This window comes from Rhipicephalus sanguineus, unplaced genomic scaffold (assembly GCF_013339695.2).
Source record: "Rhipicephalus sanguineus isolate Rsan-2018 unplaced genomic scaffold, BIME_Rsan_1.4 Seq1119, whole genome shotgun sequence".
In the NCBI taxonomy this organism is placed as follows: Eukaryota; Metazoa; Arthropoda; class Arachnida; order Ixodida; family Ixodidae; genus Rhipicephalus; species Rhipicephalus sanguineus.
Window position 1 is genome coordinate 1 of NW_023614360.1, and position 24876 is coordinate 24876.

The 24876-nt window shown below is 44.1% G+C and overlaps 1 protein-coding gene across 1 annotated transcript; it reads left to right on the top strand.

The window, feature by feature from the left end:
* The first annotated feature begins 57 nt into the window (after positions 1 to 57).
* Positions 58 to 23109, top strand: LOC119376192 (zinc finger and BTB domain-containing protein 17-like). Its single transcript, XM_037646122.2, is given in 10 exon segments — positions 58 to 328; positions 2979 to 3260; positions 7299 to 7379; positions 7382 to 7504; positions 8738 to 8834; positions 8837 to 8873; positions 16840 to 16961; positions 17748 to 17840; positions 20492 to 20636; positions 21051 to 23109. Coding segments are annotated over 10 exon segments (2712 nt in total). The 5' UTR covers position 58; the 3' UTR covers positions 22513 to 23109.
* Positions 23110 to 24876: the final 1767 nt, after the last annotated feature.

Sequence of the window (24876 nt, forward strand, 5' to 3'; positions counted from 1 at the left end):
CCTGGCTTTTTATTGAATGACATGTCTTGTTGCCTGCAGACAACCTGTACATATGCCCATGGTAGAGAACAACAGCGAGACAGAGCTGACTCAGCAGCGAGCAGTAGAAAGTATCACGCAGCAGCCTGGCTCCGAGGAGGACACAACAGCACCCACTCAGGAGGCCACCGGGAGCGAAGGCTCCGCCACCCTGTTGGCCGAGGCATCCAAGAAGAACCCAGAGGAAGGGGCCGCAGACGATGGGAAAAACACTGCCGCAGGTGGCAGCCTCAGCTCGGCTGACATCCCTTCAGATGCCAAACTCCTGGAGTTAGGCTTTCCCACTAAGGTGCAATTTGTTGTTCACCCTTATTTACAAACACTGCAGGCCTCCTCATGCCTCTGCAGGAGAGGATACACGTTAGTGAAGGTTCATACAAGGGACTACTAGTTCAGAAAAAATTTAGAGGCAACCCTAATTCATGACTTTCATGTCTGGTAATGGCACTCGTACATTGGCATTAGTGTGCCCTGGTGTATTTCTTGGGTTAACTTTCTGTTTCGCATGCAACGAAAACAGATCTCAGAGGCCACGTATAAAGATGTGCGTGGTTGAGATCTGCTCTGCCGGGTGCCGCAACGATCCCAGCTGCTCACAATCTTTCAATGAACTTAATCAATTAATTTTCATTAATTATCCTGGCAGTTAACCCTTTGTATCCCAGCGTCCACATATGTGGACAAAACATATCAGTGAAGTGGGATCAGGCTAGCCAACGATTTGCCTTAAAAATCTATTTGAAATGTTGCCGTTACTTCAGAATTTCATAAAAACATCTATATGTGTCCACTTCTGTGCACAAACAGCGGTAACTGCGCACAGAACAATGGCGTTCTTCACAAGTCGCCTGTAGATGTGTACGCCTACATATTTTTTATAGGTTCACTCTAAATTCGTAAGAGTTTTTATATTATTGAGATTTATTCGAGAAAAGGAAGGGTTTATCTTGTCTTTGTGTGACTTTTGTTGCACTGTGAGCGACCAAAGTTTTGCAAGTTGAGTTGTCGCTGCGGCGTCCACGTTTGTGGACACCAGGCATACGGAGTTCGTGTAAAAAGCTGATAGAACGCCTCATGGTAGTAAGACCCGCTTCGTTGCCGTGCGGCTCTACCCAAAACATTATCAGTGATGTAGCTAAACACGCCTTGTAGAAGTTATTTAGAAGTTATTTGCTTTATTCTGGACGTGGATTAAGTGATGAAGACATACATGCCATAATTTTCGAGCTGACTAGCAGAAGCGAATGATCCGATTTGGAGGGCACCGGTAATTAGCACGCTGAAGTAGAGCGATCAACAAGCAAATGCCTTATGAAAAATGCTACTGCTGATGATGAAAGCATTCAGTTTGAACGTAACCATGAACGCACTGGTAATGATGATCAACCACGATAAAGATGATGACGAACACGTTGAAGTAGAGCGGTGGGCAAGCAGATGGGCCTTGAATGGTGATAATGATGGTGATGATGAAGGCGTTGAATCAGAGCCGTTAGCCATCGGCCACGTGACCCTTTATGATAATAATAATAATAATAATAATAATGATGATGATGATGAACGCGTTGGACTGATGATGGCGTTGATTATGGTAAGTAGGAATGATGACAGTGATTATTGTGTTGGAACAGAGCCGTCGGCAAGCAAAGTTCCCATGTATGATGAAGGATTATGGACCCAGTGTAACGGGTGTTCCCAGCGTCCACATATGTGGACACTTGTTTTCTTGTAGAACAAAAGCTAAAACTTCCGATGTTTTGGTTTATTCCCACTTTCGTATGTATTGTAATTGCATATACGCAAAAAATATTTACTTGCGCAGCTTGATTGGCCATGGGATACAAAGGGTTAATTGGCCCTTATCTTAAATAAAGTTCTGTTCCAATATCATATTTATTTATTTTATTTATTTATTAATACCTCAAATACCCCAGCTTGGGGTTTTACATGAGGGATGGGCTGTATGTAGTGACAATGATTCGATGAACAACTTGAAGGCTTGCGGGTTGGATTGGAGCACAGTATCTCTGGTATGCATTCCAGTCTTTTGCTGTGCTTACAAAGAAGGAGCGTAGGTGTGCAGCGGTCTGTGCCGGTGGGGGTTAGACCGCTTTGGTGTGATTCGTGCGGCAGGACGGACGATGAGCAGGCAAGATTAATGAAGTGCTAGGAGAGGAATGGTAAACTCGTGAAAAAGGCACAACTTAGATTTTAGTTTTGTCACACTACTGTGGAAAGAATAATCTGAATAGATGTAGCGAGCTGCGCGGTTTTGTACTGCTTCAAGTGCTTTAGTAAGGTTAGTTTGATGTGGGTCCCAAGCAGAGCATGCGTATTCTAACTTGGGCCGGATGCATGTTTGATAAGCTAACAGTTTCACGGATGGGGAGCAAGGTGCAAGTGCCTTCGAAGTATCCTAATGTGCGGTTAGTTTCGTTAATGATGCTTGTGATGTGAGAGGACCAGGAAAGATCACTGGAGATAGTGATGCCGAGGTACTTGCATGAATTGACAGGAGAAATTGCAGCGTTGCACAGGACTTACTGTGGTGGAGGGAGATTCCTTCTGTGGGTAAAAGAAACTAGCAGCGTTTTAGTAGTGTTTAGCAACATAAGCCACGTATCTAATATAACTCTAACTTGAACCAGGTGTTTGCAGATACTCAAACTTCTAATGATAAATTCAGTATATTTGATTTTGTGTTTCATGCGAATAGTCAGCATTCCCATGAAGATTACTTCATAGTATTTAAACACTTTAATTCGCCCACTGTGCATTGAATCCAATTCTTGTGGCCGTACTAGGTACAAAACATGAATTTAATAGTGAAGCATGCTACCTGTGGTTGGGGTCAAATCATTTTGTGGCTGAATGTGTTCTCCTCCCTTTGTTTAGACATTGGTTTGGAAGCCGGTGTTTATTTCTCATGCGGTTTGCAGGTGGGCCACTACTGCCACGTGTGTGATGCTGTGATCAAGAGTTATGCTCTGTACTACCTGCACATGCACAACCTGCACCGTCTCGAGAAACGCTTCCAGTGCATTGTGACAGCCTGCAGCCAGACCTTCACGTGCCCCAATGCATTCCAGCGCCACTCACTGCGCCACAACCAGAAGTCTGACAGCTTCTGCTCCATGTGCGACATGGTCTTCGACGACAACGAGCACCTTCAGGACCATTTCCTCAGTGCTGAGCACGCCAACAAGTACATGCGAGTGCAGGTGAGACATTCTAAAGCAAAAATAGTAATCCCATTGGCAATAGTCTAGCCAGGAACTATAGAGCTTTTCAATTGACCTACCCTCACACCCAGTTTGCTCATGGTTATGCGGGTCGAATCAATGGCCCTGTGGTCAGTGATAATAATTCTAGTCGCTGCACAACTAAACCACGAGAAATGTAGGTTAAATTTCCTAAAAAGGCTTTTGAAAAGCGTTCCCCCCTTAAAGAGGCCCTGCACACTTTGCCAAGCAATCATCGAATGGCTTCATTCTAGGAGTTTATTGCCTTACAAATCGACTGCCGCAAAGATTTTTAGAATCCTACAAGTACGAGTTGAGTTCAGGGATTTGTCGCACACTTTATTATTAGTGCTTTTGCTCTCTTTTCGTGCCAGCGAGTGCACTCAAAGCTAAGCAGGGGAGGGATAACAAGGTGGGCAAGAATGTACGTCCGTTTGTCGGCACGCTTCATGACCTTGAACGCTTTCTTTTTTTTTCTTTCGAATGTGCAGCCTACTTGCAGCGTGATTGCGAGCGCATGCACAGGCACATGGCAGCATCCCGCGGCGGCCGCGGTGGCTATGCAGCTCACGATGCCGATGCGTAAAATGCCCATCCACGGTTTCGAGGAGCCAGCCGGTGATGCGATTCGTTGCTTGTGACGAAACACATTGCAGCTTCTTCGCTTTCGCACGTCCGCTGTCGCAATGTTTTTGCCCACAAAGTTCGAATTCGTCTCGTACATCGGCGCCGAGAGCGGAGTTAGGCCTAGCCATGACTCTGAGCAGTAAGCTCGGTCGCGATGTGCGTGACCGCGGTACTCGATGTGGTACTCAGTCGAAGGCCTCGAAACAAACTTCAAATATTTGCTTTTTGTTTGCTTTTTTTTTATGAATGGAGGTCCGAGCTGAAGCGGGAAATTTTAAGACTGAGAAATGCTCTTTCCGACGAACTCAAGATGGTGATGCCCGGTTGCGCCGTTGCGGAGCTATAATATTCTTTTTAACGCAGCATTTTTTTTTTTTTTTGCGATTTCCGCAATAATTCTCGCTACATCGGCAAGCACAGCAAATTTTTTACCACACTTCTACGTAGTTTACAAAAAAAGAGTGACGATATTTTGGAATCAGAAAAAGGGCTACAGAAACTGAAAATGCGATTTTCGAAAGTCAATTTTTTTGTTATTTTTCACGATGCAAAGCCGCATTCCCCCTTTGGAATAAATCTGTTCTTTGACCGTGTTTGTGACTTGTAATTGTTCCTGTCTCGTAAGCACATACAGTATAACCTCATTACAACAGACCTTCACAGTGAAGAGGATTTTGGTCTGTCGTAAAGGGAGTATGTAAAATCCAAGTACTGTTACAACAGACTTTTATGTAAACGCTGAATGGGTCTGTTATAACCGAAGAGAATTAAGAGTCAAAACACGGTCAAAGAACGGAAGCTACATAGAAGTGCTGTAAAAAATTTGTTGCGCCTGCCAAGGTGGCAAAAATTAATTCAGAAATCGCAAAAAAAAAGCAGAACAGCATTTTTCAAAAAATTATAGCTCCGCAACGGGGCAACCGGTCGCTGCCATTCTGGGCTCGTCGGAAAGAGCATTTCTCTGTATTCAAATTCCCCGCTTCAGCTAGCTCCTCCATTCACAAGCAAGCGTACAAAAAGCAAACGTCTGACGTTCGTTTTGAGGCCTCCAATTGGCTGCTTCTGCCTTGTTACTCCAGCACGTCTCGCCATTGGACCGATGCTCGCTCTGGGAGAGCGTCGTGTGCGTTGCTAGGTCACGGTTATCGAAAATAGCGCTACTTAGTGACGCGTTCGCACTCGTTCTCTGTTCATGGGTCGATGATCATTTAGAATATAATTATGCTTTACTTTGGCAGCTTCAAGCGAAAACTCAATTGTCAGATTACGATATTGCGCCGCACTTGTCACGAACATCGCAGTCGCGCGTCTTGGACTCGTCGCACCCGCGGTTAGGGGTTCTGCTCATCAGCACTTCGTACCTCGTGACGAAGACCATCCGGTGACAACTCTTTGTACTCGTGATCGAGCATGACGTATCTTGAAACGTCAGGCACTTCGGCCATGCACATCGCAACCGAGCTTTCTGCTAGAAGTCGTGGCTAGGCCTAACTACACTCACGGTGCCCATGTACGAGACGAATCCGAACTTTGCGGGCAAGAACAGCGAAGAAGCCACAATGTGCTCCGTCACAATCACATCGCCCGCTGGCTCCTCGGAACCGCGGATGGGCATTTATGCTTCAGCAGTGTAACCCCCTGCCGAGCTCACTGTGCAGCGGTAGCAGCGGCTAGCAATTTCGCGCGTCGGCACCCCAAAACACAAGACCAAGCACGCTGCGCGCTGATTTTTTGTTGCCGCAGCTAGGCATAACTGATCATTGACAGACCGGAGACTTTGTTCTTAAATCAGTACGTCGATATCCGGCACGCTGTTCCCTTCTCGAAAGTATGCCAAGTGATGTTTGAAGTCGGAAGTTATTGAATTTGGAATATCCGTGGTAGAAAAGTCCGCTGTAAAGGGGTCTTGACCACCTTGCTGGCTTCACATTTTAGTCAATTATATCCGAATGTCCGTTGTACCAGAATTCGTTGTAAACGAAGCTCAATCAATTGAACAGATAGGGAGGTTCGCATAACGCTGCAAATTGGTCTGTAGTGTCCAAATGTCTGTTGTAAGCAGATCCGTTGTAACGAGGTTATACTGTACTTAGGAATCATCTGCAGCTTTTTTCTGTGATTTCGCTTTGAAGTATTCGAAAAATATTGAGAAATATCTGAAAATTATTTGATTCAATTCGCACTCAATCTTTATCATTCGAATTCGCTTTCGCACCCAAAATTTTGCTATTTACACAGCTCTATTTATAACTTTTCAATTGATATGTATCGTTTTGTAGGTGAGGCAATGCTGACTGCCAAGAATGATTTTCTGGAAAGATGAATGTCTAACACAGTTTAAACTCGATTTAACAAGGTCATGACCGTGCTTGAATTATTTCGATAAATCAGGAGTGTTTATGATGGGAGAAAGGGATTTTTCAGTCCTTCAAGTTCTCAAATTGTAACGTAGCGACAGCCGAGAAGTACCGCAGCATTTATTGCCACTAACACACTCCTGTGTGTACAAAAAGTTTGCGAGAATAGTTCGGACGTGGAGCCTCCCATGTCTTGGCGATACAGGCGGAGTAGACGGTCATGTAAAGCTATGACAAGCTGCTGACATGGGGAGAACGAATGCAGTGATTGTGCGGGCATTATGAGCAAGAAAGTTGAAAAAGACGATTAGTGCCATCTCTCGCACAAACCACTAAATGACGAAAGCAACCACCGTGCTCCTGTGGGAGCATTTACAGGGACAGCAAACCAACACAGCCCTTAGCGCCATTTGGTATAAAAAGCGCCACTGATAGTTAAGTTATTTGTTCTGTGAAGGGACGCGATGTGCAGCCTCATCAAAATAAAACTAGGGCCGTGACTAAGGTGGCAAGATGTTTCAACGCGATGGCGTTACACCGCACTGTCCCCCCTCATAAAAACAAAAAAAAGACGTCTCTCGCAAAATTCGAAGCAAATCGCTTCATTTTTTACTAACTTATTCCGGCAAAACTTTGTTAAATCAGGTTTAGTGCCATGATAGCTTTGGTAATTAGATTTGATGACAACATTGAATCCTATGGGTACCCCCCGGGAATGGAAATTTCTTCATTAGATTGTGAGTTCATAAAATTGATTTCGTTGCATCGAGCTTTAACTGTATTGCGAGTTAGGATGAAAGTCAACAATATAGAACAGCTGTCATTGGCACCACAGTAAGCTCACTCATGTTGTGGGAGTATAACAGCCTTGGCTTCCACAAATGCTTGTTTAGCACTAGTACACTGAAAGTTTTGCGGAGGCCACTGCATGCTTAATGCGCAGTGACTTGAAAGCTGTGTATGATAAAGCAGTGCTCTGGAGTGCTTTCTTAGGCTCCCTCGATTCACTTTGAACACTCTGTGCGGCGTTCAGGAGAAGTACAACCGCTCGGAGCCACGTAACTACCGGTGCCGAGTGTGCCACAGCTGGTTTGGCCTGTTTGCAACTTTTTGTGAAAACACATGGAGACCGAAAGTCACCAGTACCAGTGCCAGCATTGTGGTCTGCTCTTCGTCCAGCCAGGGCCTCGTCGTAACCACATCCAAAGTGTACACCCAGAGCTTGCCAATATCTGCGAGGTGGGTCCCTTTTCGCTCCCAGTAAACGGAGGTATCACTGTGCTCATGTTTTGTGCCATAAGCTTTGGTTTAACTAGTCTTCCACTCGTCAATCTCATTTCCGCAAAATGCTGCGCGAGATTTCTGTTCTTTTAGTGTGATCTTGGTGTGTTTTTGCTGTCGCCGTCATGCACCATATGAACTCCAAATGGATAACATCGCCCTGTGCACTGTATGTTCTACGCGCGAGTAAAAGCACACAAACGCTGTGGACAAATGCGGCTGAAGCCAAGATGAAACAGCCAGCCACCTTCGTCGCATGGAGGGTGCATGCATAACACTTTCGCCAGGCGAAGGAGCGTCAGTGGAGGGGAGGGGATCGCTCAAGCAGCAGCTGCGAACTTCTCTCATAAGGGCATGGTCGTGAGAGCTTGCGCAGTGCTATCTCAACAGACATCAGAGAACAGCTTGTAAATTTGCTGAGCTCTCAACGCTTCACATTTAGAGGACTGACAGCACAAAAACCACTCCGGCCCTGGACGGCCGTATTCCCTGAATCAGCGTTTTGTTGAGTTACGCGATGTCGTATCATTTCTGCTAGCCTTACTTCGTATGAGATTCCAATTTGTTGCTATCACATCATTGCTTCGCCCCTCACGACAACAGTGTGACTTTTTTTTTTTTCAATCACTGCCTTCTTTTATCACTTGAGTCGCTACTATATATTTTTACTAGTTCCAGTCACTTCATGACCGTTATCAGTATATCTGTTTTGCCAGACATGCTTTATGTAGTCATGTCTTGTTCAACTTGGACATGGGGCGATAGCAGGTAAAGTGAAATGGCAAGATTGTGTGGTGGGTTTCTCATTTTAGTCTATCTCGTGCTTGGTGCCTTATCAAAGCGTACACCACAGCCGCCAGCTGGCACAAATTTATTTAGCTCATTGTTCAGTTAGGAGAACACCCATTTTGAATGTGCATGTTCAACTGAAACAATAATGTGGCTTTCCTTTTCACTCTGCCATTCCCTAATGGCCTGTGATGCGTAATTTTCACATGAGAGACTTCCTTCTTTGATGAAACCTTGATGAACCTTGTCAGTGTTTCATAGTTAATTGCTAAGTACTGATTGTTGCCCCTGCTCACAGTTTTGCCACCTATTGTGCCTTTGTTGTAGTCATAACTGTTGCCAGAAGATCAGTGTTGTTTTGAAGCATGCACCAGTTTGCTTATGTGTGCCCATTGTTTCCAGATATGCGGCTCCAAGATGGCCAACTCCCAGGCCCTTTGGAGTCACCTGTCTTTGCACAGCATCGTGCACGAATGCCACAAGTGCCACCGCCGCTTTCTCCAAGGGAGCAGCTCATGGCTCATATGGAAGTTCACGCGTGAGTGCTGCCCTGGCTTCTTTTTTTTTTCTCCCCTCTGTTTTTATAGCTCACGGCAATTTAATCTCGTATTCACTCAGACAGATGTCAAGATAAATAGGGTTGGACGAATAGCAAATTTGAGATTCAGAGTGAATACAGTGAAAGCTCGTTAATTCAACCTTTGTTAATTTGGAAAATCAGATAATTCAGACGTGTTCAATGGTCCTGGCCAGCTGTGCATTGTTTAACGGCGTCAAACCCTCATCAATTCGGTCACTCTTGGCGCAACTTAGTTAGTTCAGACAATCTGCGGAGCGCGCCAAGCGCAAAGCACTGCAATTGTGTGACGCTAATGAGTGAAAACGGCATTCGCAGACAGCAGAAATGAGGCGGCACTGTCCGCATGGCTATCTTGTTCGGTTAGTGACCATGGTTCTCTCCACATGTAGATCCTCCACTCAGCAGCTTTGTTTTAACATTGCAATGCGCGTGCAATATTACAGAAGTCAAACGTGACGGAAGCTGTTGTCGATGAAGAGCTTTCAGTCGTGGTCCGCATGCTGAAATAATACCGCTGTCACACGGGCACCCGTAAACTCCGTTTAACTCCCTCGTCTTTTCCTCGAGGGAGATGGAGTTCATGTCACACGGTCACCATTTCGCTGAGGAAGCTAAATGGAGCTTTTGGTGGAGGGAGTTCGGTAATGACCATTTCGGCTCGATGGAGTACTCTTGTTCCCAGCCAGCTACTGCTACGCTGAAAACCGCACTAGCAAAATCGTCCTAATGAGCTCAAATATAATTTTAAAAACTATGCTCTTCTTTTGCGTAGCATTTCACGCCCCGTAGTGTAAGTTTTAGTTGTATTTTTTTGGACATCAGCGTTTGTACTCTCCACACCAACGCCTCGCCAAGCCGCCGCTGTGAAGCGTCGCGCCATATTTGTTTCTGCACGTGTGAGGCGCACGCACAAGCACTGTGACAGCAATGGTGATTCCGAGCACTTCATCAACACACAAAAACACGTTTTTGTTGCTTTAAAGGCGACTGCACAGGCAAAAAATTGGACGTTTCGACGAGCGCAGCAGCGCTGTTTCTGCCCCATGCGGCAACCGTCGAAAGCTTGCACCGAGCCGTGTAGCACAACCACAACTCCATTCTGGTTAAGCTCCATTAAGGAGTTCAATGCGGAACGAAGATAGAACGGAGTTCGGTGGTGGCCGTGTGACAGGGGTATAAAACTCGCTTACTATACATCGTGATGGCCATTTTACATGCGACAGAACTATCGTTAGGTGCATGTGGTGGTGCCGGTACGTAATAAGGGAGGGGTGCAGAGCACGTTTCAGGCTAAATAAACACTGGAGTCTTGCACCGTAGTCGCACAGTGAACAAAGCCACAGGATGATGAAAATTGCGGCTTTTACACTGCTCTTGTGCAAAATAAGTACAGGATTTACGTATTCATCAAGAAAATGAAAGTGTATAGGTGTAACAGACATTTCTTTATTGTTTTCTTGATACTTGCGATAATACGGCATTCGGTTGATTCGGTAATTTTTTCCGGTCCCATGAAATCCAAATTAACGAGCTTTTACTGTATAGTGATTTGGTTGAATAAGTTCTAATCTTGTAGTTCGAATAGTATGTATCACACATTATAAAATAAAATTGGCATTTTTATCATGACCCAACTAACTTACTTGCACAATGTTTTTAAGAATTATAATTAGGCTTCCGCAAATGTCACTTTGTTCAGTTTGAATTGAAGTCTAAGCAAATTCAAATAGTGTCATGATTTGAATAGTAGTAGGGTACTAGTTACAGGTTTTAAAATATGTAAAAATATGGTGGTGAAATATTTGAAATTTGCTATGCTTAGCCTATTATAAGCCCACATAGTATGCTTTTAAACTTTAAAAAAAGATTAATAGGGGTGCAGCTAATATGTGTGTTTAACCTTGATGTGTGGCCTTGTGGCAGTGCGGATTTTTCCAAATATGTGGTTTTGATGGCACAGCGGTGCCACGCTGCATTGAAACCACCTTTGCAGGGAGGAAATAGTTATATTCGTTCGTTTTGATTGCTTCGAAATTTGGAAATATTAGATTCGCATCGAAGTGAATTCGAATACTGTAATATTTGTTTGAATATTCGAAGGGCTCGAATATTGAATATTCGTCCAGGACTAATGTTAAACTCATGGCTGAACTCCAAAAAACAGCCGACAGTACGACCCTCCATGCAAAGGAGACACTATGTTTCAATATCCTTGAAGCAGGAGTTGCCTTATAAACACACCTCTGCTTCAGTGCATTTTGGCTACACGTTGACAGCATGCTGCTACATAATATACAGTCATGAATGCTCTTGAAGTATCACAGAAGTGTTGGTGACCATGTCATTTTACAGGTAGCACTGTCGTTCACTTTGTTGCTCTGTAGTGGAGTGTTAAATGGAGGAATGCTTTAGAAATTGAAGATAGTATTTCTGACAAGGAACATTGTTTTCTTAGACCTACACTTGCTAAAGTGCTTGACCGGGGGTATGGTAGGGTAATTCACTACAAAGGCAATTTTTCAATTTCAGTAGTAAAAAATAATGCACACTCTGAGGATCGAAACCGTGCATTGGCAAGTGCATAGAGCGCTCGAAGCCATATAAAAATGGCGCCGAAAGCCGCACTTCCCGACCGTTGTAAGGCTTTTTGACATGTTGTTTTCCCATCATTGTTTCTGCGTGTGTGTATTTTTTTATGTAACAAATATGGCTAGATTGACTAAATATATTCATTTCCTGCCATATTCATTAGCTTTGATTGCAAATTGTCCCACTAGGGATGCTTTTGTAGGGTAGTCATTGCTTTATCTTGCGAGCACTTTCCGTGCGTGTTTTTGAAAGTAAAAGTGCATTTTTCTCACGAGCAGTTTATTGAAAATTATCCAGACTTGATGTACCTTTTCTGGAAAACTATCTGACCGATTACAATGAAAGTTCTCAGGTTATACTTGAATCCCTTCTGAGTAGTCTGAACCTAAACTTCTGAAAAGCTGTGTGAGCTCTAATTAAGAAAAAAAAGCTATTAATTGGAAAGTCCCTCTTAAGGAACGTGACAAGTGAGGACAATATTTTTTTTCTTGTGAGATAAATATAGCAATTCATTCTTTTAGCTAGGAATTAATGCTATGACTATGTGGAATTAGCATGCAAAATTTCACGGTCATGCTCCTTGTTTCTGAGAGAAGTTACATTTCATTGTACACCCCAGTCTAAAATTTGGCACTCAAGTGCAGAAAGGTAAGAAAAGCTACGGGGTGAAAATTAAACAAAGTGAAGGCCAACAGCTTTCTTATTGAACAAGCAAAATTTCAAAATAAGATATGGAACAGTTCCTGAGGTATAAAGCTAAAACCAAGATGACCCATTTACCCTACCATACCTCAAGGAATTTTCATGGTACTGGCGCATTCTCCATCCACCAAACACATGGCGTGTTGTATCTAGCACACCACTACAGTGTCACAAATGGCAAAGGTTGCGACATGCATGGCCTTGACGGCACATTACTTGGCAGTGGCACCCAAGTGACAGCACGAAAAATTCGTCGACACGGGGTGTTGTCACTGGAGCCGATGCTTCAACACCCATGTTGACAAATTTCTCATCCCATCAAGCTTCCATCTTGCCCCGAACTTTAGCCTTTTTTTGGATTTCCAAGTGACAGCATGTCACTTTGGGGTCTCAAGACTATTTGTGTTGTTATTTTTCTTCTAGTACGTTTCACCGTCTGCATCATGTAGGTGTTGTACATGAAATTAGTAGGCTTGTGCGAATATTCGAGCACTTCCAATATTCGAACGAATAATACAGTATTCGAATTCGCTTCGAATTTAAATTATTGAAAATTTCGAAGCATTCGAAATGAACGAATAAATGTATATTAGTCCGCTTGTTAACCCCTGTAAAGGTGGTTTCACTGCGATGCAGCTGTGCTATGCCGTGAATGCACCTTTTCAGGGAAAATCCGCACTGTCAGGTTCCCTAGCAAAAATCACCCATAGAAAAACCAATAGCCTATCGGATTATTGAACATATTGGTCAATTGGTATCATATTGGTCTATTGGTATTATATGGGTCTATAGGTGGCATGCTGGTCTATTGGACCTCTATTTGTTCATTGGTGTATTTGTCTATTGGCACTCTATTTGCCTATTGTGTATTTGTCTATTGGCATTCTATTTGCCTATTAGTACCGTTAGTACTGTATTTGTGGATTGGAAATCTATTGGCCTATTTCTCCGCTGGGAGCCCGTAATTTTGGCATACTAAATAATGGGCATTTGAGGACTGCAACATAGCAGCGCCTGTATAAAATGAACAAATTCTATTTGAAGGGAGGCATGTGCTATATTTATCATTATTACAGGATAACTTCATCACATCGGCGATCTTCCCCGCAACAAGCATTCCAGCTAGGCATCCTGTGCTTCCTTGTCGAATATATGCCACTGCACCGCTTCTCTAGGTAGTGCCTGAAAAAAAGAAACAAACATAAAATACTAAAATACCAGGAAGTAAGAAAGAAAATATTTAGATGCGCTACTGAAAGAAAACTGAAGCATTAGAATAAAAAAAAAATATGCAGATACGACACACTGTAGAATCAGCATAAGGGAAATTCCGGTGAGCTGGCTGTAGGTAACAGCTTAACATGACAGGGACGGATCTTATGTCAAATTCGTACAGCAGATTCGATTATACTTGTATCCAGAAGCATAACCGCAGTCACGTGTGTGGACTTCGGACACTTGTGGGAAAGGCCAAACAGCACTAGCACCAAACCGATCGCAGCGTGTGAATTTCGGGACTTCACGCAGAAATCTTCTTAAATATAGTGCCTCTATACTGCAACCATGTGTGTCATAGAATGGGGTTCAGTCAGCATGACTAGTAATTGATGATGGGACAGCCACACAGGATTTTTATTGCCAATAAACTTCTTCCCTCTCCCATAAGTGTATTATTGAGGGTGAACGAAGGCATGATTACATATTTTAGTCCATTTAGATTATCGCGAAAACAATGCGCAAAACGATAACGTACGTCTATGCCAGCGTCTGTATATGCTAACAGCCCACACGATGTTCAAAACTATTGTACTGTGGAGCGGAATAAATACAAACGAAGGGGCTAACTTAAAAAAAAAAACTATGCCAAGTTCTCAGACTTATTCCATACCAGTTACAATGCTAGGGCCGTGAGAGCTGGGCACATGCAGCGACACCAAACAGAACCCTGCCAATCATTTTACGTGGCTAGAGGTATTATTTCAATACATCTGCAAAGATCCGTAAGTGAACACTGATTTATCGCTCTTGTCCTCGCTGTCCGGTGGGCACGCTGGCAGATGCGCGAATTAGTAGCACAGCAAGAGCAACTTTTACTGACTAGCAAATATATAAAAAACAGTTCACTTACCTAACATCGGCAGGGTATGCCCTCCGAAGCAACCACCTTTGCGAGCAGCATCCTGTCAGCACACTCGGTACCACTTACTGCTGAAGTCCGAGACGCTTTTAGCGCTGAAACGTTTAACTTCTTTGACGCTCATGAACGACCTTGCATTGTCGTCGCGATTACACACGTGCGTTTTCGTGCAACCTTCAATAGACACAAACATACAACATTTCTAAGCCTGACTTCGACCACGAACATGCCGCACCACACACTCGTGACTCGACCGAAAACACCCGCTGCGGCTGTGGCTGGCTGTAGTCGGCTCGCTTGCTGGCTGGCGCTCGTGCCGTGGCCATACCACAAAAACAAGATTTTATTTTTTGCTATTGTATTGCAATATTTTGCTCTATTTTCAACCCCTCGAAAATATTCAGCTGCTGACACATTGGGAGGAAGGTTATGGAAAGCGTAGCGAACCGAAATTTCAGCTGCGAAACGAAAAAGAAAATAGAAGACATACAGCGCCCTCACGCGACAGCTATTATCTTCAATGAGCTCTTTTGGCAAGCCTGTATCACTTTGGTTGCTCGGCGTTGGTTGCTCGGCGTTGGTTGCTCGTGATTTTGTTATCGTTATCGTGTTTCCGCATGTTTTGAACTTCAGGTTTTTCTCGTTTTTATATGACGCGCATTACGGGTGACCCCGCAGGTACAGTAACCTGCGGCAGCGAACGCGATGTTCACCGTCGTAAGAAGTGCAAGCACTCGAGCGAGCTTGCACTTACAACCTACCACCTACTACTTACAAGGCGACGAAAAGAAACGCGAACAGCGCTGTTCACATTTGTTTTCTCCGCGCTCTTAGCTTGGTGACAATAAAAATACGCTAGTCTCGTGAATGTATCATGGATAACTTGTCTTATTACCAGCCAGGCTACAACTGTTTTGAAAAGTAATGCGACCAGCGGAGCTGGTAGATGCCGTACTGTTCGCGTTTGTTTCCATAGCGTGCTGTCGAGAGAGAGAAGGAATGTAGGAAAGGCAGGGAGGTTAACTAATTAAGAATCGCAATAGACCGGCTGAAAACAACTATGTATACATTAGGTGCACACATTCAAGCAGGAAATGACGACTTCTACCTTATATGCTGACTTCGCTTATTTTATTAGCAGCTTATTTTCCCACCCCGTTTGCACCATGCAAGGATAGCAGAGTACAAATTGCTGCCTTTACAAGAACATTGAGTACCCCAGTTAAAATATTACCTATACTGTGGCGTTCCCTTTTCAACTATGATAACTTTCTCTTTCTGTATAAACCTGTCTTTTTGCGGGTTTATCCCACAAATATTGCATAACCATAACCTTGAGTACAGAATGAAATTGCACTACAGGCGTCTGTGTAATTATTTTGGTGAGATTTATGAAAAATATGGCTGCGATATTTTGGAACACTTATGTAAAACGGCTGCCACTTTGCTCAAATACTGAACAAATCAAAACTGCCGTTTGGCTGAATTCGCTACTGCATGACCCTGTAAGTGAATTAAATACATATAGGTGGCCTTTAATACCATGCATAACCCTGTGACTTTGGTGGCGATTCACACCTTCTAGTTCTATAATGACAAATAGGTGCTATTTATTGGTTCTATAGGTGACAAATAGACGTCGCCTATTAAAGCCTATTGGTGCCTACTGGTTCTATAAGTGACAAATAGCTGCCACCTATTGGTACTAACATATACCTATTGGTTCCATTGGTGACAATAGATGTCTCCTATTGCACAAATAAAAAATTATTGGTCCTATCGGTGACAATAGATGTTGTTAATTGGTCTCTATTGGTGACAATAGAATTCTAATAAGACCTATAAAGCTCCGATTGAGCACTTATACAACAAATAAGATTTTTCTATAAGACCAATAGAAAATTCTATTGGCATTTTTGCTAGGGTTGTAATCTTTTCTAAAGATGGTTTCACTGCAGCAGAGGGGTGCTCTACCGTGAATACACCTTTTCAGGGAAAATCTGCACTGCCGCGAAGCGCCACTTCAAGGTTAAATGAACATATTACCCTCACATCGATTCATCATTTTTTAAGTTTAAAAACTTGTTCTAATGGCTTATATGCTCCAAGTGTAGTAAATTTTAAAACGTAACATATTTTACAGGTTATCACTTGCATTCTACCAAAAGCCAAACCCTGCTACTATTCATGTTGCTTCCACTTCTTTTGAACCTGAAAGAATGACATTTGCACATGCCTTGTTACATTATTAAAAAAAACGTTGTGCAGGTTGGTTGGATCATGACAAATATGCTCGTTTTTCTTTATAATATGTGATATATACTATTCGAATTCAATTCGAAATTATTCGACCAAAATCACTATTCGCTTTGAATTTGCTTCGAACCTAAAATTTACTATTTGCACAAGCCTAGAAATTAGTGAATGAAAACTTCGTTCCTACCCGCACAAGTGCTGTTGTCGTCGTGATTGAGTGCCATCTCCCTTGTTACGCAGGCCACCAACACCTTGCCCTTGGCAGGGCTGCAACCGCAAGCTGGCCACAAAAGTGGGGCTCTACAATCACTTACGTATGCATCGTGGCGACACAGACTTCAGGTGCCTGACCTGTGGAAGAGGTAAGTGTGCCCTCTAGTCTTACCAAACTTGCAAATTCTTCAGCAATGTTTAATGCTGCTGAATTGAATGTTTGTTGCAGCATTGGTTTACTTGGACAAGCTCCACAGCATAACAAGTGAAAAGTACAAAAAATGTAACAGTGAATTAATTATACATGTCTAATCTTTACTAAAATCAGTACCTCCACCTCTTATTGGATGCCAGCATAAAAAAACGCTCTTTTAAATGCTGCACCAGGGGTCTCAAACATGCGGCCCGGCCCACACATGAATGTCTTCTTCCCAAATATGTTTTTTTTTTTTTTATTTCCTCGATAAGTAGGTTCATGGGATACTCAGACATTACTAGTCTCAAGCATTTTTTTTTTCCTGAGGCACCCATGCAGTCACTATGTGTTAAAAATAACCGTGAAACGAAAACTATTTCAGAATAGTCTTCCATATTTTAGTCATTCGGGGGAGTGGTATCGATATGCTGTTCGAGTGCTGACGTCAAACCTCCTTCAGAAATGACCCATATATGAGATATTGGAAGGGACTTTGAAATGGCAACGTTGACATTTTGTACAAACTACCCCCCACCCCTCTTCCCTCCTACGTTCTTCACTGTCCCGGCCCTTACGGGGCTAAATTTTACGACTGCAGCCTGCTAGCTGAGGTGAATTTGAGACCCCTGTGCTACACCATGATTATGGGTGTGATAATGAGCCCGTTTTATGAGCTACGACTCTGCTCTAATACTTCTGAATCTGCAGATGTCTAATGCCTTTTGTTCACTATTTGCAGGCTTCTTCAAGAAGAAAGCTTTAGACTCTCACATGCGACTTCACGAAGAACCCTCTGCGCTGGCCAGGATGCAACGTTCAGACTTGACTCAAGGTAATGTTACGGAGGAAGCTAAATGTCTGCACAATTGCTCTAAGCTGACTATGAGATTCTGCTACTCAGCATTACGGATATAGCGACGGGGCCAGAATGCAAGAACACCTTAAACCACACCTTGGGGCTGCATTAAATTACTCCAGCTGGTCATAATCCAGCCAGTGCTCGAATTTGTGCCATACGTCATACTAGCTCCACGTCACTTTGGTATGTTAAACCCCCTCACTCAAATCAAGATAGGCAAGCTTGTGCAATTTCACTGCATGTGTTGCATTTTGTAAGCATGCAAGCTTGAATGATTATGTTTATTGATACAGTCAGACCTTGCTCATCATTTTGCTTATCAGGATTTTGCGAACATGCCAGCTCAGCATCTAATTTTGTGCGATGTTGCTAAGATAACTAGTATAAAGATTCACTCTTTTGTTCTTCAAAAGTGTTGACTTGCTCCTGAATCGTAGGTTTGCAGCACTCTATTGTCACGCTGTTGAAACCCTAATAAGACCTGTTTTGCTGCTACTTATGCGTGGTCAATGACCATAAATTTTAGATTCGCATTTACAGCTGCATTAGAAAAAAGCAATTAAATCGCTAAAGAAAATCTGGCAGGAAACAGTCTTTCGCGGTCATTCATCTGTACATGGCGGAACTTGATATAGTAGTAGTAGGCTTCAGCTTCTGTCCACTGCTGCCTACTGCCAGTTGTCAGGTTAGACAGCAGTTGTAATATTAGCTATTCACTGAACTTTGTTATAGGAAGGTTTTGCTTCTGTATATGAATTTTACAAGCATTGACATTGTTGTGAGGTATTTAACACACGTACGAGGATTTCATACCCCGAAGTACTACTGCAAGAAAAAGGTTGGCGTCACGTTGTGCATATTGTGCAAGATATGGTTTTCACTAAGCTCAACAGAGTGAAGGTATTTTGCTTGTAGGTTGAGGTTGTTCTTGTGCATCATGCCACTTGAGTACCTGCCATGGTAGCTCTGTGGCTAAGGCATTGGGCTGCTGAGCATGATGCTGTGTGTTCGATTCGGGCTACAGTTCAATTAGAGAGGAGTGCAAAAGGCCTTGTGCACATTAAAAGAACCCTCAGGAGGCAAAAATTAATGCAGTTTCATGCCACCACATGCCTGATAATTAGGGATGGGCGAATAATCAAATTAAAAGGTTCAAAGCGAATAGTGATTTTGTTGAATAATTTCGAATCGAATAGTTCGAATAGTATATATCACATATTATAGAGAAAAATTATCATTTTTGTCATGACCCAACTAATTTGCACAATATTTTAATAATTGTATAGGTATGTGCAAATTTCACTTTTTTGTTTCAAAGTGGAAGCAAATTCAAATAGTGGCAGGATTTGAATTGTAATAGGGCGCAAGTTATAAGCTTTAAAATATGTTACATTTTAAAATTTGCTATACTTAGCACATATATAAGCGGCATGATGACAAACTTTATTTATGTACAGGCAAAGCTCCTGTGGATTGCCCCGTAGGGGCCTTGCTGATGGTCGGGGCCCTTAGTCCAGGGCTTCGCTGGCTCTTGCCATCCGCTCTGCTCTCTGAACGAGCCTGATCTGGTCGTCGAGGGCCGGGCTGGACAGCAGTGCCTCCCATTGCTCACATGAGGTGTTCATGTTGTGGTGTTCGAGGTTGTGTAGTGTGCACTCTCATGTAATGTGGTACAGGGTTGGTGTGGCCCCGCACCATGGGCATTCATCCCTGTAAGATGTGGGGTGCATGCGGTGTAGTGCGTGTAAGTTTTGTAGGTTCTGGTTTGGAGTCTACGCCATGCAGTGGCCTCCTTCGTCACAAGCTTTTGATGAGGTGGTGGATACCGTAGGCGTCGCCTTCTGTGGTAATTCAGTATTGTGGCATACTGGAAGTCAACTGGCTCCAGGTCCGCTGCAGTCGACGTAAGGAGCGCTCGGTTGTGTACAAAGCCTCGAGCTGCCCGGTCGGCGTGCAGGTTACCCGTGATGCCAGAGTGGCCTGGTATCCATATGACGGTCTGTATGTAGTAGTCGTCCTTGCCTTCCCTTGGTATTTGTGCAAGGACATGTGCCGCAGGCACACCAATTCTGCCCTGCAGGAAGTTCCTGCAGGCCTGTTGGGAGTCTGTGAGTATTGTCAACGGCTTGTTTGCATGCAGGCCTTCGCGGATGGCAAGTGCGATGGCCAGCTCTTCGGCTTCTGTGATCTTGCAAGGGTGGACAGATGCTCCAGAGGTTATGTGGCCTCGGCGGTCGCATACCACTGCCACTGCTCCTTTAGTCGTCGTCCCATACATGGCGGCGTCCGTAAAACGGGCTGTAGTTTGGAATCGATAGGTTTTCTGGAAGTATTGGGCAGTGTGGATTTCCCCTGGATAGTGGATAGGTGGTTTCACGGCATAGCAGCCCCACGCTGCAGTGAAACCACCTTATCAAATGGGTCACATGCGGTTCAATATACGTCTATTCGTTCATTTTGAATACTGAAAGATTCGTCCGAATATTCGAAGTGCTTGAATATTCGTCCATCTCTACTTTTTGGCACGTAGGTCATTTTTTCTATGAATGCTGTGTATATAGTGTTATTTGCTTTAGTGGTAATGACCCAACTCTTCAGTGCCCTGTGGTATCTTGTTTATGCAGGTAGCCACATTCTTACTGAAGTCAGCCCGCAGGAGAGCCAGGAGGAATCTGCAGGAGAGCTCATTCAGCTTATCTGTGCCGGCTGCCTGAACGGCTTCGAGTCTGAGGACTTGTTTGCTGCTCACATTTGCACAGGCCACCAAGGGTAAGTTCACCGCTGGCTGCATTCACAAGCTCCTTGTGGCTTACGCGGCAGTGGACTCTCTGTATGCGCTCAGATCTGTTTCAGTGTTATAGGCTTTTGTAAAGTGAATATACCAAAGCAGAGGCTGTGTCATTTGCTCGTACGGGCTCCCTGATGCCTTTATGCTGTTTACAATAATCTTAGCACACATTCAAACAAATTTTCATTAGTGTTCACTTTAGCTTTAGGCAGGCAAAGGAGACAGCCTATGGTTGTGAAGACATTGTTCACACCATGGTTGCACCTCATTATTCATTCAAATCGGGTATTAGTCTCCATCTTGAGATTTGTCCGACCGCTAAGGGCAAAATAAGTCATGCATCATTGATATAGTTCTCTCCTTTTTTTTTTTTTTTTCTTTTCTTGGTTGTGCAGACAAGGCCAAGAGCAGGCCTTCGTGGCTGATGATTCTGTGATCAACATGGTCACGGGAGATGGCACGCTGTCATCAGCGGATCTTGGTGGAAGCCAGCTGGTGGCCACGACAGAAGACGGTATCACCACAACTGTGGCAATAAATCCACAAGAGGATTTGGCCACGCAGTTAGCCCGGGCTGTAGCTGAAGCCACAGGCCCAGGCCAGGTGACTGTGTCTATAAACACGGCCGACGGCATAGCAACCATTAGCCAGGACCCACGAGATCTGGCAGACTTCCAAGGCATGGAATCCGTGACCATGGACTCTGCCGACCTGGAGCTTACGGACCAACAGCACCAGATGTCCTCATTGCAGCAAGAGGGAATGGAAACAAACGAACAGGAAGGGGGCGATGAGCTCGTCATACAACAGCTCGGAGAGCCTGCAGAGGACAGGTCACCACAGCAGGAGCCTGAACAGCAAGAGCATGCAGCTGCAGAAGAGATGATGCATGCCGAAGAACAACCTGAGGAGCAGGCACAAGCGGAGCAAGAACAAGAGGAACACCAGATGGAAGGCACCATGCATCATCAAGCACCCGAACACCAGGACACTGCCATGGAGGCCGAGATGAACGAACAAACAGCACAGCTGCTGATGGCTGCCAATCAGGAAGGCCTGGAGCACCTGGCCGTGGAGTCTGAAAACGGCGAAGTGATCCACTTCGCCATTGTTCACCATCCGGAAGAGTCTCAGGAAGGAGTAGCCGTCACCTCAGAGGAGATGGCCATGCTGGCTGCTGGCGGAGACGGTGCAGCATCGTCTCTGGCTCGCATTATGACGATGGACACATCGTCGTACATGGTATCCGGCGACATGACCACAACGTCGGCACAACTGGGCAGCGAGACGAAAGTGGTAGGTGCTCTTAACACCGAGGCACCTTTGCTGTCCGTGGGCTCTGGTGATCTGTGCACCTCTCGAGAAACATACGACGTGGGACAGGGTGAGACCGCTTCGGAGGCCATGGCCGAAGGCACCGAGGGCCAAGAGCAAGCCATCACGCCCGAAGGCATGGCCTATGCCGAGACCCCTGCCACCGGTGAAGGTGACCAGATGCCCATTGTCATGATGGTACCAGGGGGTCAAGAAGGCTTGAACATGGAGGGTGAGGAAGGGTTTGCCAATGCGGCTGTGCTCAAGGTTCCCACCTCGGATGGTGGGGAGAGGGTGCTTCTGATTCCCATCAGCTCAGAAGGCGGGAACACGGTGTTCGCTTTGCCAGGAGGACTGACACTTGGAGGGGTTGCCGAAGGACAAGAAGGGTCCGAAGCACAGCAGGGCTGTGTGACAGTGGCCCTGGATCCTGCCTCAGCAGCCAATGTTGGTGAGGACCATGGCATTCTCACATTACCAATGGTGACGGACACAATGACAGGCCAGGTATCAGTGCAGTTTGCTCCCGAGCCAGGAGAATAGGTTTCTTTGTGACAGCACAGGCAAAAACGTTGTGTGGGGTGCTTGCAGGAATGGTGCATTCTGTTCTCTATGTGCCGGTCTCACCATATTGTTTGCCTTTGTGTTTCCGGTGAGGCCATGTTAATAAGCTGTGCTTGTGTGGGTTTGAAGCACACAAATTGAACAGATGGTCAAGGGTTTCCATCATTTTCTGTAATTTCGTTGTCTTTTCCTTGTGCCTTGTTGTATTGCAGTGGTTCCCTTCGGTCTTTTTGCCCCTTCTCTCGCTCTCTTTTGCACAAGCAAAATGTTGAAAGCCTTTTGGTGTTCTAGGTTTCAATGTTGAGAACAGATGTTTTGTATTCCAGCAGTATGTCTCCCGTGATCATGCAAAAGGAAGTAAAGACTCCCAAAGACAAGGCTCTTATGGCTTCCCAAAGTACAACTTGACACAGTCTGCACTTCCATCATGTCCATTTTTAGTTCATTGTTCATTCCGAGCTAAAATTCAAAGCAAGCAAACTGAATTGTGACTGATCATCATACTTTTCTTTGTAAAATGTTGTTGGTATCGGGCATGGAATGGATGCCAAGTAATAAAGTTACACTTAAGCACAATCATCTCATCAAACTTACAAAATGGAGTCATGTTTCAAAAGTCATGAAGCGCTACTGTAAATATACTTGCATTGTTTCTTTCAACTATACAATTGTAGTATGCCACTGCTGTTGTCCACCGCAGGATTTTCGCGAATTGGACTGCACAGTGGTATCTTGTACATTTTTTGCTGTCAATAAAGCATGTTCACCACTCTTAAGCTTTTGTTAACAGAATGCTGTGCAGATTCTCCTGTTTTGCTTATAATATGAAAGCAGGATTGGTTTTTGTTGCCTCATTATTTATTACTGCTTCATGCAGTTTTGTAGACTTTCATACTTGTTCATGCAATTCCTAAATATGTGAACTTCATGTATAAATTATGTTCAATCTCAAATTATGTTCAATCTCATCAGCTTCATCAATGATCATTACTTAGTCCAAACAGATAAGGCATAATGTTCAAATCCATCAGCCCTGCATAAAATTTTGCTATAGTTAATAAGAAGATGGGACAAACAGTTCCCATTTCTAAGTTACGTGTGGATGCACTGCACTTGTGTTGCTGGGTTTCTTATGTGGTCTAGCTTGTCCATTGCAACAGCTTCTGACAGGCTCTTTGGCATGAATGTACAGGTACAAGTAACATGGACAATAACACTGCAAAGTTGCTCTCTTTGTTGCCTCTCCTCCTCGATCATGCCAAACAGCCAGTTTCATTTGATCACCTTGAACATGTGTGCTACTTGAGTGGCATTTGTTATCAGTTGTTACAGGAAAAACCTACAAATTTTCATTTTCGAGTGTTGCACTCATTTTTCGAGATGGTGTCGTGTGAAACTGCACTGCAAGCATTCTCTGCAAGAGTGAAGTCCACAACCTTAAATGGGGCACTAATAAGGCTAAACAGTTTACATCTACTGCCAGTGTGTGCAACCGGTTTTTAGAGATGCCGTTAGTGATGCAGAACTATCGGTAAATTGACTATCGATAGTATCGATAGTTTTTTTAAACTATCGATAGTGTAAACAAACTATCGATAGTGTTACTATCGACAAACTATTGAAAGTGTATCGGTGGTACCATCGCTAATATTACTAGCGATATTACTGCCACGCGTTTTTATTGCTTTGTTTTGACGTATTTGAGTTGCACCCACAAAGACTGTTAGCAACGTTTGACGCAGACCACGCCATAATGTTTGAGAAGCTTCACAATTGTTTGAAAACATTCTATTAAGATTACGTGCCGGACGCGAAAAGTCAAGTTTTCGAGAGCTTACGCGAGCACCAGCGATAACGCTGGAAGGTTTGACGACTGATGTATAAAGGACGACGCGTTCCACCGATGAGCAGATTACTCAACGGCTGACAACCGCTCCCGCCGCTATCAGTGCGCAGCATGTATCGCTTGTATTTTGAGTTTTGGTTTTCTGGGCACAAGTTCACCCAAATTACCAGCTTCACTTAATTTATGAGCAATTCTTGGCAGAGAAATTAATTATTTCCGCAGTGAAAACGGCGGAATATATCCACCAATAAATTCGTATTCAAAAGCAATCAGTTACACCTTACAATTGACTTCTTGATATTTCTTTGTTTTGAAATCATAAAATTCAATGTCAATTTGAAGCCGCGCAGTCCCACCACATCTAAAGACTTCCTTTCCGCTGTAGCTGAACAGTTTGGCTTTATGATCATGTGTCAGCAAAGCACTCTGGTGAAGAACACAATTACGTCAACTTTCTTGTTCTTCAGCCTGCTCCTCCGGCTCCCCTATATACCACG